Source organism: Molossus molossus, unplaced genomic scaffold, assembly GCF_014108415.1.
Source record: "Molossus molossus isolate mMolMol1 unplaced genomic scaffold, mMolMol1.p scaffold_m16_p_21, whole genome shotgun sequence".
Classification (NCBI taxonomy): domain Eukaryota; kingdom Metazoa; phylum Chordata; class Mammalia; order Chiroptera; family Molossidae; genus Molossus; species Molossus molossus.
In genome coordinates this window covers 37,788,704-37,808,855 of record NW_023425357.1, presented here as the reverse complement: position 1 = coordinate 37,808,855, position 20,152 = coordinate 37,788,704, and the positions used below count along the sequence as shown (strand labels likewise).

Genomic DNA, 20,152 nt, shown 5'->3' with positions numbered 1-20,152 from the left:
TTGTTTTGGTTTAGTTTTTTGGTTTTTTTTCTTTATTGATTTTAGAGACAGAGGAAGGGAGAGGAAGAGGGAGAAAGAGATATCAATGAGAGAGAACATTGATAGGCCACCTCCTGCATACCCCCCACTGGGGATCAGGCCCACAACCTAGGCTTGTGCCCTGACCGGGAATCGAACCCACCTCTTGGTGCATGGGTCGACGCTCTGAGCCACATTGCGTGCAGGGTTTTGATTTTTTTTTTAAGTTACAATTTTATTTTTTTAAATTTATTTTTTGTCCGGCCAGGTGTGGCTTGGCTATTGAGTGTCGACCCATGCACCAGGAAGGAGGTCATGCACCAGGAGTTCACCATTTCGATTCCTAGTCAGGACACATGCCCAGGTTGTGGGCCTGATCCCCAGTGGGAGGCATATAGGAGGAGGCCAGTTGATGTTTCTCTCTCTCTCTCCCTCTCACTTCCTCTCTCTCTAAAATCAATAAAGGGGAAAAAATTGTTTTCTTACATTGCACTTAACATTCTTTTTTAATCCTCACCCTAGGACATTTTTTGATATTTTGTTCAGATAGAGTGAGAGGGGGAGAGAGAGAGAGAGAGAGAGAGAAACATCGACATGAGAGCGACACATCGAGTGGTTGCCACCCACACGACCCAACCAGGGCTGGGGACAAACTGCAACCAAGGTATGTGCCCTTAGCGGGAACCGAACCCGGGTCTCTCCGGACCGCAGGCCAATGCTCTAACTGCTGAGCCAAACCGGCCAGGGCTTGCACTTAACATTCTTATTACAGTTGAAGAAACAGACCTGAACCCTGGCCAGTTTGGGTCAGTGGTTAGAGCATTGTCTCTCAGACCAAAGAGTCTCCGGTTTGATTCCAGTCAAGGGCACATACCTCGGTTTTAGTCGGTCCCTGACACTGGGTAGGGTCGTGTGGAAGACAGCCAGTTGATGTGTCTCTCGCATATCTATGTTTTTCTCTCTTCCTCTCTCTTCCCTCTTTCCCTCCTTTCCACTCTGTCTGAAAATCAGTGGAAAAATATTCTTAGGTGAGGATTTAAAAAAAAAGGTTTCCACAAATATAGGATAGCACTGGGGAAATGAATTTTCACATCACTGTAAAGATTATTTAGTTGAAAATAAAATCTGCCAGGAGCGGTTAGAAATCATTTTACCTGGAAAAGAAAAAGCTGAGATAGAATAAAATAATAATGGTTCCAGTGGGTGGTCCTGATGCCTAACTGGAGATGGGGTCAAAGCAGTGGTAATTCATGGGTGGCAGTAACCCAGTAGTATATGGTCCTTGGAAGCTTAAGATTCTGGCAGCACATAGGTTTTGGGATGTCCCATCCCTGTTTGGGTAACCTTTGTGACCTCTGGCCCTGCTATGCTAAACTTGTAATGGTGGTGCTCATGAGCATTTAATGTATATATAAGGTTGAGGTTCCTAACAGTGGGAATAAGAACTCCATGTGGTTAACAGCCCAAAGGGTTTGATCTTCGACAGCATCTTTTAACCTGAAATCAGTTAGAAAATTTATTGGACATATTTCTATTTTACCATTTGTAAAATTTAGAAAGTTTCAATCCATCATCCATGGTAAGATTTAGCATTTTCTTTTTCTGATTTTTCTGGAAAGGGATATTTTAGTAGTCTGATACTCTCTTTACCTCTCAGAGGTAATGACAGATTATTAATTTGGCAAATGAAAAACCATAGTGAAATGAAGAAACACTTTATTTTAGTAACCTTGTCCAAGTACTGTTAATTCTTTGGTATAGCCTTCCGGTCAAGATGGCGGCATAGGTAAAGGCGGTATTGCGTCCTCCCACAACCACATCAAAGTTACAACTAAACCGCCCTCGCCATTTTGGCTCAGCGGTTAGAGCGTCGGCCTGCGGTCCGGAGAGACCCGGGTTCAGTTCCCGCTAAGGACACGTACTTCGGTTGCAGTTTGTCCCCAGCCCTGGTTGGTCGTGCAGGTGGCAGCCACTCGATGTGTCTCTTCACGTCGATGTTTCTCTCTCTCTCTCTCCCTTCCTCTCTCTCCCTCTCACTCTATCTGTACAAAAAATGGAAAAATATCCTCGGGTGAGGATAAAAAAAAAAAAAAAGTTACAACTAAACTATAGAACAACCATCATTCAAAACCACCTGAAATCAAGCTGAATGGAAGTCCTACAACTACAGAAATAAAGAAGCAGCCGCATCAACACTGGTAGGAGGGCGAAGGCGGAGGGGCTTGCCCCACACTCATGTGTGGCAGATAAAAATCAGGAGGATACCTGGGCTGGGAAGGTCCTCCCTGAGGACTGAGGGATCCCTGTCCCACACCAGGCGCCCCACTCAGGGTTCCAGTGCCAGGAAGAGAAGTCCCCATAACCTCTGGCTAGAAAACCAGCCGGAACTGAGTCTCAGGGAAGCTGACGCGGCTGGAGCCCCAGGCAGCTCTTAAAGGGTCCTCATATGGACGTATGGGACTAACTCCCTCTCAGCTTGGAGGGGAGGGAGCTCGAGGGGCATCAGAGACATACAGGGAAGAACTGAGTTGTTTGGCACTGGAGCAAGGGCTGGAGAAGGGGCTTTCTCCTGGACAAACGTGCTGTCAGAGGCCTTTGTTCCTTTGGTGAGCCCTTCCCTGGGTTGGCAGAGAGCCGCCATATCTGGGACTCCAGCAAACCTGGCTCACACTGGTAGCCCCGCCCCACCCAACTTTTAGGCCCACCCAAGCTGTTTCCACTTGCTTAACCATAGGATTGGCCTTTCTCGGATCCTGCTTCAGGTTTCTCCTAAATTCTTTCAAACAAGCAGCGTCTGGTCTCAGATAGCCCCATACCTCTCGTTAAGTAATACACAGAAACAAACAGAGGGAGGCAGCCAAAATGAGGAGACAAAGAAACAGGTCCTAAATGAAAGAACAGAACAAAACCACAGGAAAAGATCTAAGCAAAATGGAGATAAGCAACCTAACAGATGCTGAGTTCAAAACACTGCTTATAAGGATGCTCAATGGGCTTAGTGAGAACCTCAGTGAACTTAGTGAGTGCCTCAAGAGCATAAAAAAGGACCAGTCAGAAATGAAGGAGGCACTAACTGAAATAAAGAATAATTTATACAGATTTAATAGTAGAGTAGGTAAATCCAAGAAGCAAACCATCAATTTGGAATATAAGAAAGCAAAAAACGCCCAATCAGAACAGGAAAAAGGAAAAAGAACCCAAATAAATGAGGATAGTGTAAGGAGCCTCTAGGACAACTTCAAGCGTGCCAACATTCACATCTTGGGGGTGCCAGAAGAAGAGAGGAAAAGAAATCGAAAACCTATTTGAAACAGTAATGGTAGAAAACTTCCCTAACTTGGTGAAGGAAACAGACATACAAGTCCAGGAAGCACAGAGAGTCCCAAACAAGATGAACCCCAAGAGGCCCACACCAAGACACATCATCATCAAAATGCAAAAGGTTCAAGACAAAGAGAGAATCTTGAAAACAGCAAGAGAAAAGCAGTTAGTTACCTACAGGGGAGTTCCCATAAGACTGTCAGCTGATTTCTCAAAAGAAACTTTGCAGGCCAGAAGGGAGTGGCAAGAAATATTCAGAGTGATAAAACACAAGAACCTGCAACCAAGATTACTCCATCCTGCAAAGCTGGCATTTAGAATAGATGGCCATATAAAGAAAGAGTTTCCCAGTTAAGAAAAGCTGAGGTTCATCACCACCAAACTATTAATATGAAATGTTGAAGGGTCTTCTTGAAGAAAAAGATAAAAAATATGAACAAACAGCCCTGGCCGGTTTGGCTCAGTGGTTAGAGCATTGGCCTACGGTCCGGAGAGACCCGGGTTCGGTTTCTCCTAAGGGCATGTACCTCGGTTGCAGTTTGTCCCCGGCCCTGGTTGGTCGTGCGGGTGGCGGCCATTCGATGTGTCTCTTTCACATCGATGTTTCTCTCTCTCTCTTCCTCTCTCTCCCTCCCACTCTATCTGTGCAAAAAATGGAAAAATGTCCTCGGGTGAGGATAAAAAAAAAAAAAAATATATGAACAAACAAAATGGCAATAAATATATATCTATCAACAATTGAATCTACAAACAAAATGAACGAGTGGAACAAAAACATTCTCATAGATACAGAGAACATTTTGTTGGTTGCCAGATGGGAGGGGGGTTGGGGGAATGAGCGAAAAGGTGAAGGGATTAAGAAGTACAAATTGGTTGCTAGACTGACAAAGCTGAAAGGGAATCGGGGTTGGGAGGTGGGAAGAAATAAACCAAAGAACTTATATGTATATATGCATAACCAATGGACACAGACAACAGTGTGGGGAAAGGCAGGAGGGGGACGGGAGTAGGGAGGAGGGGGACGGGAGTAGGGAGGAGGGGGTCAATGTGGGGGGGGTAATGAGGAACATCTGTAATACACTCAATAATAAAGATTAAAAAAAAACTTTGGTATATAATAAACTGATACGCAAAAGGTACAGAACACTGTATTATATCTTGTTACCCTGTGGGTGTTTTTGGAAGGAATATATACAAATATTTCTTTGAATGTGTACAGCCTATTAGGATATGTTAAAAAACTGAAACTGGAAATTATGGAGGGGAATCTGGTATTGGGGCCACATGAGAGAATTATTACCTTTCACTGTTTATCTTTTGTACCGTTTGATTTTTTTTTTTATGCATTCATCTTCAGATAGAGGGGCAGGGAGAGAGGGAGGAAGAGAGAGAGAAACATCAATGTGAGAGAGACACACCCACGAACTCTTTGCCACCCACACGACCCCAACTGGGGTTGGGGACAAACTGCAATCGAGGTATGTGCCCTTAGCAGGAACTGAACCTGGGCCTCTCTGGTCTGTGGGCCGATGCTTTCACCTCTGAGCCAAACCAGCCAGGGTCGTACCTTTTGCATTTTTATATCGTGTACATAATACTACCTATTTAGAAAAGAAGTAAAATTTGTTTTTAGTGTTAACACCGAATGATTAAAACCGAAAATTCTAGAACTTGCTATCTGTATTCTCTGGCATATAGGTTGCTTTAAAAAATGTGAAATCTGCCCTGGCTAGATTGGGAAAATTGCTTATTCTCTTGAGTTTCATCTGTAAAACAGGGTTAACACCCTTCCTCCTGGGTTGCTCAGTATCTGACACTTACACTGTGGCTATGTGCAAGCTAATGTTTTCACTTCCTCATTCTCTGCACCTTGGCTCACAATGTATCAGGACTAGCAATAAAGGTGGGCATATTCTAACTTCAGATATTATTTTGCCAAGCTACTGTAGATTCTGGTTTTGTTTGTTTGTGTATTTTTTTATCGAGCTTTAGAATGTGAGGAAGGGAGAGAGAGAAACATGATTGTGAGAACGAAACATCTATTGGCTGCTTCCTGTACACACTCCACCAGGGATTGAGCCTGCAACCCAGGCATGTGCCCCAACTGGGAATGGAATCTCAACCCTCTGGTGCACAGGGTAATGCCCAACCAACTGAGCCACACCAGCCAGAGCTGTTTGTGTACTTTTTAACAGAAAAGGATTTTGTACTTTTCTTGGTTCTTTGGAGGTCAAGATAGCAGTTACCCCAGGATTTGAATAGTGCCTGGGAGAAGGTATAAGGAGAACTTTCCAAGTTTCGGTAGTTATGTTTCTTGATCTGGATGCTAGTTACATGGGTGTGTTCACTTAGTGAAAACTCATTAAGTTATATATTTATGATTTGTGCACTCTTCTGTACTTTAATAAAAAATAGAATTAAAAAAAATATCACAAACATTTATTCTATGAAATGCCTGGCCGGTTTTGCTCAGCGGTCAGAGTGTCAGCCTGCGGTCCAGAGAGACCCGGGTTCGGTTCCCGCGAAGCGCATATACCTCGGTTGCAGTTTGTCCCCGGCCCTGCTTGGGTTGTGCAGGTGACAGATCCATGTTTCTTTCTCTCTCTCTCTCTCTTCCTCCCACTCTATCTGAACAAAAAAATGTGCAGGTGACAGATCCATGTTTCTTTCTCTCTCTCTCTCTCTCTCTCTTCCTCCCACTCTATCTGAACAAAAAAATGGAAAAAGTGTCCTTGGGTGAGGATTAAAAAAAAAAAAGCCAGTTCCTTTAGTGTCTGTTGCCACATAGAAGTATCCCAGTGCCTTTTCTACCTGAAAATTCTTCCATGATTTCAAAATGTTGACATGTTACCCATGGCAATTCTCTTCAGGTAATTATAGTTGAAATGCCTTACTTTTGACTTTTGTGAAGGGAGATTGAGGTTAATAAGGGACAGACTAAGTGTTCTCTGGTCATAGATAAATTGCCTGTCATCAGTTTGATACACCTTGTACACACTCTGTCTGGAGACAGCTTGCAACTTGATTGGCCTCTTAACCAAAAACTGTAATATAGCACTTTTTGCTCCTAATTTAGCTGCAAAGTGTCAGTGCTGAAAGATATTTTCTTTATTACCTAGAAACTGATTTCATTTGTTTAGGACTCTGGGTTGGGGAATGTCCAGCCCACTCGCCATATAAGGCCCAAGAAACCAGTACCAGCTAACATCACATGCCTCACCAAATTAGCCTGACCAAATACAGCATGCTAATTTTTAAGTTGATAATTTTGTATGGCCCATGAATGATGTTATAAATATCCAAATGTCCCTTGGCAGAAAAAAGGTTTGTCTTTAATGTCAGAGAATGGGTAAATAATGATTGCTTATTCTACTTTAGGCAATTTTAATGCAATTGAGCAAATCATAGGAGAATTTTATGTGGAAACTATTTGGAAATAAAAACAGGCAAAAGGCTTTATGTGGTTTTTGTATTCGTGTGTTGTATGTTTTTGGAGCCTTCTACTCTGTGTGGTCCGAGAAAAAAATTTCCAACCTTACTTATTTTAAATTCCCACAGACTTCAGTTTTCAGATCACTTAACTCTATCAACATTCGTTTGTGTAAAGACCAATTAACATATGTGTGTTGACTAAAGGCATTAGATGAAAATAAACTGAGAATATGAACTATGAACTAGGACTGAGAATGAGAATCAGAAGATGGTTAATGAGGAAGAGGATACTAAATCTGTCTTCTCCCACATTGAGAGAAAGAGAGTCTTAGTTTGCTGTCATAAGAAATATAGACTTTACTAAAATTTATTTTTGTTTTAATCTTGTTTTAGTTTGTAAAAATTACTCTTAACTGTAGGATGCAGATTTTTTTAGCATTTGAAAAGTTCATACAGATAAACTGGGAAGTGATGAGTAGCTTTGTTCTAATAACAACAATATGAGTGCTAAGTGTGTGCTACACATGAGAAGTGATGACATAGCTGGATATACAACAATATTTGCATTTTATACTTGATTTTCATTGATCTTATAAGCTGTTTCTTCATTTTGAGGAATTGAGGCTAAGAGAGGATAAGAAACTTGTCTAAGATTGCCCTGACCGGTTTGGCTCAGCGGTTAGAGCGTCGGCCTGCGGTCCAGAGAGACCCGTATTCAGTTCCCGCTAAGGGCATGTTGCAGTTTCTCCCCAGCCCTGGTTGGGTCGTGCAGGAGGCAGCCACTCAATGTGTCCCTTTCTTGATGTTTCTCTCTCTCTCTCCCTCCCCACTCTATCTGAACAAAAAATGGAAAAATGTCCTCGGGTGAGGATTTAAAAAAAAAGAAGAACCTTGTCTAAGATAACATAGCTACGGTGGTAGAGCCATCCCCATCCAAGCCCAGAAATGTAGATTATTTTCACTATCTCTTTTATTTTGATGTGGTTTACTTTTATAAGAATTATATTTTGGATGATGCCTGTTAGGCCAGCTCTTTCCGTCTATTTATCATACGGGTGTTTATAATTGACTGCTGACTTGGTTTTTACTGTTTTTTTTATCCTCACCCGAGGACGTTTGTGCATTTATCTTCAGATAGAGCAGGAGGGAGAGAGGGAGAGAGAAACATCAATGTGAGAGGCCCGGGGACAAACTGCAACCAAGGTATGTGCCAACAGAAACGGAACCCCGGGGCCTCTTTGGTCTGTGGACCGAAGCTCTAACCACTGAGCAAAACCGGCCAGGGCATCTTTTACCTTTTTAATAATGGGTCTAGGGAAAGTACATTTCTTTTTTATATAAGAGAACTGAAAATTTCTGCTTTGTGTCTCCTCCAGCCTTAAAAGCGGGGAGAAAATCCCTAACCGGTTTGGCTCAGTAGTTAGAGCATTGACCTGTGGTCCAGAGAGACCCCCATTCGGTTCCTGCTAAGAGCACATACCTTGGTGGCAGTTTGTCCCCGGTCCTGGTTGGGTCGTGCAGGAGGCAGCTATTCGATGTGTCTCTTTCATGTCAATGTTTCTCTCTCTCTCGCTCTCTCTTCCTCTCTCTCTCTCCCACTCTATCTGAACAAAAAATAGAAAGATGTCCTTTGGTAAGGATAAAAAAAATGGGAAGAAATAGCAATGACTTAAGAGACTAATATTAATGCTAATTGTGAGTTAAAGATTCATCTTTTCTAGAGGTCTGGCTGCCGTCAGCTAACTGTAACCTAGGGAATCACTTAACCTTCTTGGTCTCAGGTTAATCATGTGTAAATGAGAGTTGAACCAGCTATCTGAAGTACTGTGCTGCTTTAAAATTTTATAATTCTGTGTTTTTTTAGCTAAGTATGAAACAAAATTATTAGCACGGTATCTGGACATAGGATACATTCAATAATTTATAGCTTTTTTTTTTTTAATCCTCACCCGAGGACATTTTTGCATTTACCCTTAGATAGAGTGGGAGGGAGAGAGAGAGAAAGAGAGAGAGAGAGAAACCGATGTGAGAGAGACACATTGACTGGCTGCCACCCACACGACCCCAACTGAGGCTGGGGACAAACTGCAACCGAGGTACGTGCCCTTAGCGGGAACCGAACCCAGGACTCTCTGGTCCGCGGGCCAACACTCTAACCACTGAGCCAAAAAGGCCAGGCATTTTAGCTATTTTAAATTATTAGGGCTTTTCTTCATGAAGAGTGTTCACCAGTTTGATAATCTTGATAATAAAAGAATGGAAATCAACCAAGAAATTTTATTCTTTTTTATTTGTTTATTCCTGCTCTTGGCTACTCTACACAGGCCTGACCAGTAGGGAAAACTTCCAACATCTGTTATTTTTTGTCTCTTCATTTTGGACTCATGCCATGGTTGCCTTTTAGAAACTATTTGCCATGTTTCTGGGTCATATATTAAAAGAAAGAAAACAGGAGCAACTGGTAGAAAGAAGTCTCTAGTAAAATGATCTGGATTAATTCTTTATAAATATTAAGACATAATTGTATTCTGAATAGGCTAGTGGGTATCTGTTTTATATTAAAAACCTATTCTGCCTGGCTATTGTGGCTCGGTTAGCTGAACCATTCTCCCATGCCCCAGGAGGTTGCTGGTCAGGGCACTTGTCCAGGTTTTGGGCTCAATCCCTGGTGGAGGTATGCAGAGGGCAGCCGATTGATGTTTCTATCTCTCCCTCTCCCTTTCGTTCTCTGAAATCAATGAACAAAAAAAAGTATTTTTTAAATCCTGTTCTGAAAAACTTAATAAAAAGTTAGAATCAAGAGTCCCTGTATATTGACTAGGGAGAAAGAAACTAGAAATTATGGACTTTATGCTTTTAGATTAATTGAGTTCAGAGTTTCTTTGCCATCATGTAATCAGGCTTTTTATCCACAAAATAATTCCTTCTAAAACATCCAGCCTCCATTAGAAAACTGCCACAGTAGAAAGTATTGCTTTTTTTTTTTTCAATTCTCACCTGAGGGAGGGAGGGAGGGAGAAACATTGATGTGGGAGAAACATATCGACTGACTGCCACCCACACAACCCCATCTGGGGTTGGGGCCAAACTGCAGCCGAGGTTTGTGCCCTTAGTGGGAACCGAACCCGGGTCTCTCTGGTCCACGTGCCAATGCTCTAACCGCTGAGCCAAACCAGCCAGGGCGAAAGTATTGCTTTTAAGACAGCTCATCCATTTGTTGAATCCAAGTCACTGAACCTAAATCTATTTTTGTATTTGTCTTCTTCATGTGACAGCCCATACATCTTCCCTTCTAGCATTAAATTTCCTCCCAGTCTCCCAGCTCTCTAATTCTTCCTTCTTCTGCTCACTCATTACTCTATCAGACTTCCCCTGTTTTAATTTTCCTATTGACCTTCCTTCACATGTCTTTATTACATCTTATTCCTTCTTAACAATGTAAATAGAAACTAACATCACAAGCAAATAGTTAAAGGACTTTATTCATCATGCTTATACCAAAAATATAAACAAACTTATGGCAATCTCTGCATAGCCATGATCAGGGAGAACTCTCAACTGCTGATAACTGTTCTTTGTGCTCCTTTGTACTCCATTATTATTAAAGTAATTTGAAAATTATTGTTATCTCAAGACAAAAGATGAAATAATTCTATTCACAAAATATTGGTAGGTTAGTAGTGATTTATAAATATATAATTAGGATTGATTTTTTTCATGGTTTTTTCATTGCTCAACCTCTTTCTAACTTTCATTGACTGAAACCAGATACTCATATCATCATCTCTGATTTTGCAGAAATGATCTATCCTTATACTATATTTAAGATTGATTCTGTATGGAACATAACTTATTTTTCTGATCCATATGTATTCTATAGCTCTTTCGGTCTATAACCATACAGCATAACTTTAACCTCACTAGTTCATTGAAAGGAATATGCTAAAATTTAGTCAGTATACAGTCTGCTGATAAAAAATATTTAAAATCTGCCCTGTCTAGTGTGGCTCAGTTGGTTCAGTGTCATTCCATATATTGAAAGGCTGAGTTCGATTCCTGATCAGGGCACATACCTTGGTTGCAGGTTTGGTCCCTGGTTGTGACATGTGTGAGAGGCAACTGATTAATATTTCTCTCTCTCTCTTTTTTTTTTTAAATCCTCACCCTAGGATATTTTTCCATTTTTTGTACAGATAGAGTGGGAGGGAGAGAGAGAGAGAAACATCGAGTGGCTGCCACCCGCACGACCAACCAGGGCCGGGGACAAACTGCAACCGAAGTACGTGCCCTTAGCGGGAACCGAACCCAGGTCTCTCCGGACCCGGGCTGACGCTCTAACCACTGAGCCAAACTGGCCAGGGCAATATTTCTCTTTCAAATCAGTAAACATATCCTTGGGTGAGGATAAAAATTAAAAATAAAGTCTGCTAGGGAAATATAAAAATTTATAAGAAAGACTACAGAAGTTAGTATTGGATTTTATTTTATTTTTTTTTCTTTATTGTTTAGCGAGAGGAAGGGAGAAAAAGATAGAAACGTCGATGAGAGAGAACATCAATTGGCTGCCTCCTGCATTCCCCCCACTGGGGATTGGGCCCACAACCTGGTCATGTGCCCTTACCAGGAATTGAACCGGTGACCTCTTTTTTTTTTATCCTCACCCGAGGATATTTTTCCATTTTTTGTACAGATAGAGTGGGAGGGAGAGGGAGAGAGAGAAACATCGACGTGAAGGGACACATCGAGTGGCTGCCACCCGCACGACCAACCAGGGCCGGGGACAAACTGCAACCGAAGTACGTGCCCTTAGTGGGAACCGAACCCCGGTCTCTCCGGACCGCAGGCCGATGCTCTAACCGCTGAGCCAAACTGGCCAGAGCTGAACCGGTGACCTCTTGGTGCATGGATCAACACTCAACCACTGAGCCACATGGGCTGGGCATATTTTATTTTATTTAAAGTGAATAAAGTAGTGTCATGTCTATCTAAATAACATAACCCTCTTGAGAAATGACATTGCTGGAGCTTCTGACTGAATTTGATCCTACAGTACAAGTTCAGACTTGTTGAGATGTTTCTTTGAAGGTCTAGAATGCTCTAACCACTGTTTTAGATATTAAGAATTGAAATCAGCCCTGGCCGGTTTTGCTCAGCGGTTAGAGCTTCGGCCCGCGGAGCAGAGAATCCTGGGTTCAGTTCCCATTAAGGGCATGTACCTCGGTCGTCCCCAGCCCCGGTTGGGATTGTGTGGGTGGCAACCAGTCAATGTGTGTCTCTCACATCAGTGTTTCTCTCTCTCTCTTCCTCCTCCCTTCCTCCTGCTCTATCTGAAGATAACTGCAAAAATTTCCTTGGATGAAGATAAAAAAAAATTAAAAAGAGAAAAAAAGAATTGAAATCATATTTAGATTTTTGATGAAATTTGTTTCTAAAAACTGACATAGGCAGTTGATGTAGTTGTGATATTGCTATATGATTCCATTCATCTAAAGATTGCATAGGTAATTGCAGTTACTCCTAATTGCTGGTATGTAATAGACTTGACTAAAAACAAGATCCAGAAGGAAAAAGGTGGTGGCTTGGACTAGGGTGAGAGTAGTACAGGTAGTTAGAAGTGGCCAGATTTAGGATATATATAGATTTTTTTCTCGAGGATATATTTAAAGGTAGAGTTGTCATATTTGCTGTTGGGTGTGAAAGAAAAAGATATTATGGGTGACCTCAAGGTTTTTTGCTTCCAGGGATGGGAAACTTTTTTTTCCCCAACGACCATTTGTATATTTATAATATCATTCATAGGCCATACAAAATTATCAAGTTAAAAATTAGCCTGCTATATTTGGTCAATGTTTAATTAACTCACCCCTAATGTAATAGCTGGGACTGCTTCTGTTTGGTGAAGTGTGTAATATTAGCTGATATTGATTTCTTGGGCCTTATACTTGGGCCAGACGTTCCCTACCCCTGGAAACAATTGGTAAAATGGAGTTGCCTTTATCTAATATAGGAAAACTGTTGCTGAAGAGGCCAGGTTCTGTATACAAACAGATGTTTGTGCTTGGCTAACATTTATAGTCACTAAAGAAAGGTTATGGGGCCCTGGCCGGTTTGGCTCAGCGGTTAGATCATTGGACTGTGGTCCAGAGAGACCCGGGTTCGATTCCTGCTAAGGGCATGTACTGCAGTTGCAGTTTGTCCCCGACCCTGGTTGGGTCGTGCAGGAGGCAGCCACTCGATGTTTCCCTTTCACGTCGATGTTTCTCTCTCTCTCTCTCTCTCTCTCTCTCTCTCTCTCCCACACATACACACACACACACTCTGTCTGAACAAAAAATGGAAAAATGTCCTCAGGCGAGGATAAAAAATAAAGAATGGTTATGGGGAAGCATGCACTGAAGTTCTTGTAATAGACTGAAAGTAAATGTGTGTGGAACAAAGGGGCACTATGTTATATAAAACTTCATTGTATTAGCAGAGAGTATCGTGCACAGTATGTTAGTTCTTAGATGTTCTTTATAATTTGCCATAAATAGTTTAACTAGGAAATCTTTATTATAAAGTAAAGAAATTCTTAGAGTTTGTAATTGTCAAGCCTCTTAGTTTTTAAATATTGTTGTAAAGATACTTCTGGGTATGTAAGTGCACCAAGAATTCTAATTTTACACATCTATTTTTGCATTTGAGACAATATTTTATGCATAGTAATTCTGGATTTTATTTCTTTTTCTTTTTCTTTTTTTTTTTTATCCTCACCAGAGGACATTTTTCCATTTTTTGTTCAGGTAGAGTGGGAGGGAGAGAGAGGAACAGAGAGAGAGAGAGAGAAACATCCACATGAAAGGAACACATCGAGTGGCTGCCACCTGCACAACCGACCAGGGCCGGGGACAAACTGCAACCGAGGTACGCGCCCTTAGCGGGAACCGAACCCGGGTCTCTGAGGACCGCAGGCCGATGCTCTAACCGCTGAGCAAAACCAGCCAGGGCCTGGATTTTATTTCTTTTTTTTTTTTTTTTTAATCCTCACCGGAGGACATTTTTCCATTTTTTGTTCAGGTAGAGTGGGAGGGAGAGAGAGGAACAGAGAGAGAGAAACATCGACATGAAAGGGACACATCAAGTTGCTGCCACCCGCACAACTGACCAGGGCCGGGGACAAACTGCAACCGAGGTACATGCCCTTAGCGGGAACCGAACCCGGGTCTCTCAGGACCGCAGGCTGATGCTCTAACCGCTGAGCCAAACCGGCCAGGGCTGGATTTTATTTCTTGAGGTGGAGATTTTTAGTTCAAGTTCAGTTGGCAGAGAAGGAATTCAGTCAGAGATAAAATTCATTATATTTTCAACCATTTTTCTTTATTTGTAAAATGGATAAATAATAGCAACTATGTAATGGGTGGTTAGTTCATTCGTGGAAAGTGCTTAGAACAATGCCCAGTATATATTTGGTGCTTAATAAATGTCAGCTATGACTAAAAGGGAAAGTTTGCTTCTAAGGTGATTGAATGATGTGTTAAAGTTAAACCCTTAAGTCCCAAATCTACAACAAATGTAGATTTGTTGTTCTTTTATACATGATACATATTTCAATAATGCTCTTTTGAATATAATGAAATTTTGTTCTTGCCTTTTTTTTTTAATCACTCGACATTTTTCCATTTTTTTTTTGCTCAGATAGAAGGGAGAGAGAGGAAGAGAGAGCGAGAGAAACATTGATGGGAAAGGTACACATCGAGTGGCTGCCACCCGCACGACCAACCAGGGCCGGGGACAATCTGCAGCCGAGGTACGCGCCCTAAGCGGAAACCGAACCCGGGTCTCTCTAGACCGCAGGCTGACGCTCTAACCGCTGAGCCAAACTGGCCAGGGCTGTTCTTGCTTTTTTTTTTTTTATCCTCACCCGAGGATATTTTTCCATTTTTTGTACAGATAGAGTGGGAGGGAGAGAGAGGAAGGGAGAGAGAGAGAGAAACATCGACGTGAAGGGACACATCGAGTGGCTGCCACCCGCACGACCAACCAGGGCCGGGGACAAACTGCAACCGAAGTATGTGCCCTTAGCGGGAACCGAACCCAGATCTCTCCGGACCGCAGGCCGACGCTCTAACCACTGAGCCAAACTGGCCTGGGCCTGTTCTTGCTTTTTAAGGAAACTTTAGCCAAATATTTCATACATAATTTAAATTGTTCTTTTTCCTCCTACATGTGGAAAGATACTGGCTGAAAATATTTTAGTTGCAAACTTATGTGTCTTTTACTTATGTAACACTTTGATTTTCAAGCATGTTTTGACTCCAAACTATGATTTTTGTTTTTGCAGGCAAGAAGACAACAAGACCCTAGTCCTGGTTCCAATTTAGGTGGTGGTGATGACCTCAAACTTCGTTAATTAGTAGCACAGCAGATGTGCCCCCCAAATCTTTACATATCCATTGTTTCTAGTCGGCAAAAATAATTGATTAAAAGACCAGAAACTGTGATAACTGGAGGTACTACAGTCTATTTCTCAACCTTAGGCAGTAACAAGACATCACAAACTGCCATGGTTTTGCACTATGATTATAATACCTGCATTTCTAATTTTGTATGCATGTAGCCAGTAATGATTTAAATTTTTTTTCTATGCAAGCTTACATATTGGCATTATTTTAGTGAGTTGAAACTGTCTACTGGTAAAGCTTTTATTTGTCCTCCATTTTAATTTAAAAGTTAATGTCATTTAAAAACAACTCAAGAAATTAAAGTTATTATCAGATGGTTTTTCCCGTAATTGGTTATTCTAATTTTTCTTTTTCTGTGATTTTAGATGTGTTGGTTATACAGCTGCATTTTAGCTAGGCATTCTTGGTTTTTTGTTTTGTTTCCCCCATTTTCTTTTGTTTTTATTGTCTGGCATTTTAAAACTGCTGATGTGTTTGCATTATTTACAAGCTAAAAACCTAGTAGCGTAGAGCTGTCTGCCACAGCCTTCTAACAAAGTTTACAGTTGTTAAAGTTGCAGAGTATCCTTTTAAATGTTGATAATCAGCTCCTTTTCTTTCCTTTTTAAACATAAAATTTTTTAATTGGCATTGACTCTAATCTTCCCCAGATTTGTTTTAGATTCTGTTCTATCATGAGTTTGTGTGGAGATATTCTCCATAAATGATAATATTCTACTGAAATGCCTAAAGAAGTCGCAGGCTGGCTTCTGTTTTATTCAGGGATTTTTTTTTTTAATCAATCAGAAAAGGGATACTGGAGCTTCTTCATGTATGTAACAACATATTAAACTGGAGACAGTGATAAATCAGCTACAAAGGTAATATTGTATTAAAATCATGTTTAAGATAGCTGCTTTTGTGTGTGTTTTATAATGCATGCTTTTGTAAAAACAATGCTGGGTGATAAAAGATTAGTCTTAGAGAGAAAATGTTCATCTGTGCAGAGGATACATTTTCTTCCATTGACATGGAAAAAATTCACAGGTTATATATATGGTATTTTGCAAAAGGACTATGAATGGAACCTTTTGACATGAATTAGTATGAGAGTATTTTTAAAATAGGCTTATTGTCGAATTGAATGCAGGCTCACTGTCGAATGCAACTTTTTTTTTTTTTTTAATACAAGACTGGAAAAAGTGCTAAATCATTTGGCACCTCCTTACAAATATTTTTCATGGTCACATTCATTAAATGTTACTACATTTCTGAATTTTTGCAAAAATGTATTTTATCATAATAGAATGGCATTATTTTAAAGAGTTTGAAAAACTGACATCAGTTCAGAAAATGAACTGAAGTCTGAAAAAGATCATGCATTTAAAACATATTTACTTGATTGATGATGGAAGTGTGACTTTTCATTGTACATAGGTCTTATAATTCATAAACATATTCTGTATCTCAGAATAAAAATGTTACATATTTGATGTCATGCATGGTAAGGAGTGTGTTTAAATTGTTATAAACAATAAAACATCATAAAAGACCATGCTGATCTTGTGTAACTAAGTACTATGAATGAATTTGGTTGTATAGCTCATATGTTTACACACTCAGAGCCCTAATTTCCCCTGAGGGAATCTCCCCTTTTAAGTTGTCCTTACAGTGGTGTTTTAAAGTTATTTTATCACAGAGCTTCTTGGTTTTTTACTTCTGCACTTAATTTTTTTTTTAATAACATGATGATGATGGTACATTTTTCTCTATTGCTTCTAGCTAAGGACTTTTAGTCCACCAGTAACTATGATCAAATGTTATGAAATGTTCATGTTGCCATTTTTCTGTAAATACTGATTTTTTTTCTATCATTTAGCACTGTGCTACTTCCATCTGTCTTAATGCTGGCATTAAGATCATAAGCCCTTTTTCTCCATTAGTGCAGGCTTTGAAAACTACTTTTATTAAGTTATTGATGCAGTCTGATATTTTTTCATAATCTATATTTAAACAAAATTACATCATTGCATCATCTTTTCTAAATGCATCTTCATTAAAACTTGCCTTAACCTACCAGATTGCTTTTGCCACCATTAGCCACACTATGTGTTTGTATGTTTAATTTACTTTCACAATAAACTTCTGTGTAGTGAAAACAGGGTCTTGGCTCTTTATTGACATAATCCAACAATTTTTGTTCTGGTGTTTATTGTAACATGAAAATTGATTTTGTTGTTCTTTCATCCTACTCGGTAACCTTAAGAAAACAACAACAGTGGCATCTAGTGGTCATTTATCCTAATTCAAAAAGAAAACCTTGAAAATATCATAAAGAATACTAATTTCCCAGTATATATTATGGTTTTCAAAAGTCTGGCTTAATTTACCCATCCAGTGAGATAATGACTATAAAGTAGTGATGTCATCTTGGAGGGGAGGAGGAATTCAAAAAATTACATATCCAATTTAGTACCATCTTTCATTTTAGCAATATATACTTAGTTTGTGCTGGTATTATATCAAACATTCTTAGGACTTCTCTTTTTTTTTTTTATTAATTAATTTTTGTTACAGATGTTTCTCCTTTTTCCCCCATTGATTCCCCCCTCTTAGGACTTTTCTTGGCATTTTCCTACACCTGTAAATTAAGCCTTTTACTTTAGAAGCAATCCTTAAGCTTGGTCCATATGAAATATTTACTTATCTGCCACCAGACTTACTGTAAATGATAAATATCTTTAAATGCTGAATTGGAAACATTAAGCAAAATTCCAAAGAATAAGATTTATATTCTGAGGGTTTATTTCAAATGTTGTTATATCACCTCTAGAAACAGGTATTTGTTTATCTTTAATTTTTTTCCTTTATTTTATTTATTTTTTTATCCTCACCCGAGGACATTTTTGCATTTATCTTCAGACAGAGCAGGAGGGAGTGAGGGAGGAAGAAAGAGAGAGAAACATCAACATGAGGGAGACACATCGACTGGTTGCCGCCCACACGACCCCAACTGGGGCCAGGACAAACTGCAACCAAGGTACGTGCCCTTAGCGGGAACCAAACCAGGGACTCTGGTCCACAGGTTGATGCTTTAACCGCCAAGCCAAACCGGCCAGGGCTCCTTTATTGATTTTAGAAAGGAAATGAGAGGGAGAGAGATAGAAACATCAATGAGACAAAATCGATTTGCCCCCCATTGGGGATTTTGCCCACAGCCTGGACATGTGCCCTGACTGAATCGAACCGGCAACCTCTTGGTTCATGGGCCAATGCTCAGCCACTGAGCCACACTGGCCAGGCTGCAAACAGGTGTTTGGATATGCTCATTTGGGGCTGCTTGGGAAGAGAAATAACACTTGATTTATGCTTCATTGGACAATGAGCTTTTTTAAACCATAAGCCATTGTATGAGTTTTCCATTGCTGTATAACACATTGCCCCAAAACTTAGCAGCTTAAAACAATAAACATCATCTTACAGATTCTGTGGGTCAGAAATCTGGAAGAAGCTAAATTCAGTGGTCTGGTCAAAGGTCTCTCCTGAGGTTAGAGTCAAATTGTCAACTAGGAGTTAGTCATTTTAAGGCTTGGCTATGGTTAAAGAAGTCATTGGCCTCAGTTTTTCGAAGACTATTGGATGAAAGCCCTAGATTCATTGTTAGGTGTTGGGATGGAGACCTCCTTCACCGGGGCAACTCACAGCTTGGCAGCTGGCTTCTACCAAAGCAAGTGATCCAAGAAAGTGTATGGCCATGATGAAAGCCACAGTCTTTAATAACCTAGTCTTGGGTTGCCATATTCCATACGTTAGAAGTGAGTCACTGGGTCAGGCTCACACTCAAAGGGAGGAATATTAAGCTTCATCTGTTGAAGGGAAGGGATGTCAAAGAGTTTGTGGATATATTTTTAAAACTACCACAGCTACATTGCCACATCTATGTGTATATACAAGACAACATTCTTTTTTTTATTTTTTTTATCCTCACCCGAGGACATTTTTCCATTTTTTGTTCAGGTAGAGTAGGAGGGGGAGAGAGGAACAGAGAGAGAGAGAAACATCGACGTGAAGGGACACATCGAGTGGCTGCCACCCGCACGACTGACCAAAGCCGGGGACAAACCGCAACCGAGGCACATGCCCTTAGCGGGAACCGAACCCGGGTCTCTCTGGACCGCAGGCCGACGCTCTAACCGCTGAGCCAAACCGGCCAGGGCAAGACAACATTCTAACCATTAGAATGTCAGCCCAAGGACCAGAGTTGCAGATTTGATCCCCAGCCCCAGTTGGGGTTGTGCTGGAGGCAACCAATCGATGTGTCTCACATCTGTGTTTCTCTCCCCTCCTCAAAACTGCTTTAGGAGGACTACATTTCACTTTAGCCTTTGAAAATTTAGTGTCCAAGTTGAGATGCACTGCTAGTGTAAACCACCAGTAGCAGAGATCTAGTACCCCCAAAAAAGGAATATAGGATAATTCATTAATTTTTTATGAGTACATATATTTAATATACCGAGTTATATTGGTATTTAATATATTGAGTTAAGTAAAATATATTTAAATTGTCTTTTTAAATTTCTTTATTTTTAAATGTTTTTATTGATTTTTTTTTTTTTAGGGAGAGAGAGTTAGAAACATCAGTGTGAGAGAAAAACATCAATTGGCTGCCTCCTGCATGCCCCCTACTGGGAATCGAGCCTGCAACCCGGCCATGTTTGAACCAGGACCTCTCAGTGCATGGTACAACGCCCAATCCACTGAGCCACACCAGCCAGGCTGAATACACACTCATCAGTCCACCGATAGCCAGTTCAATATTTCTGAACATCCTCACCCTCTATCTGGGTCAGGGGTTCTGACATTCTCCCAAGTTGGCCTACTTCCCTGAGGCACCTCCTGCTTCTACTCTGTACCAACCTCTGGGCTATGGCCTCCTCCCAGACCACCATTCCAAAGCTGTA

At 40.7% G+C, this 20,152-nt stretch overlaps 1 protein-coding gene across 3 annotated transcripts in view; it reads left to right on the top strand.

Moving 5' to 3' along the window:
- CBFB (core-binding factor subunit beta) overlaps positions 1–17,287 on the top strand; it is a 76,126-nt gene extending 58,839 nt beyond the window's left edge. For all 3 annotated transcript variants that reach the window (XM_036275606.1, XM_036275604.1, XM_036275605.1), the window contains one exon: positions 15,092–17,287. In XM_036275606.1, the coding sequence (XP_036131499.1) occupies positions 15,092–15,160 (69 nt within the window). In that variant the 3' untranslated portion in view covers positions 15,161–17,287. The remainder of the gene's footprint in view (positions 1–15,091) is intronic.
- The last annotated feature ends 2,865 nt before the right edge of the window (positions 17,288–20,152 follow it).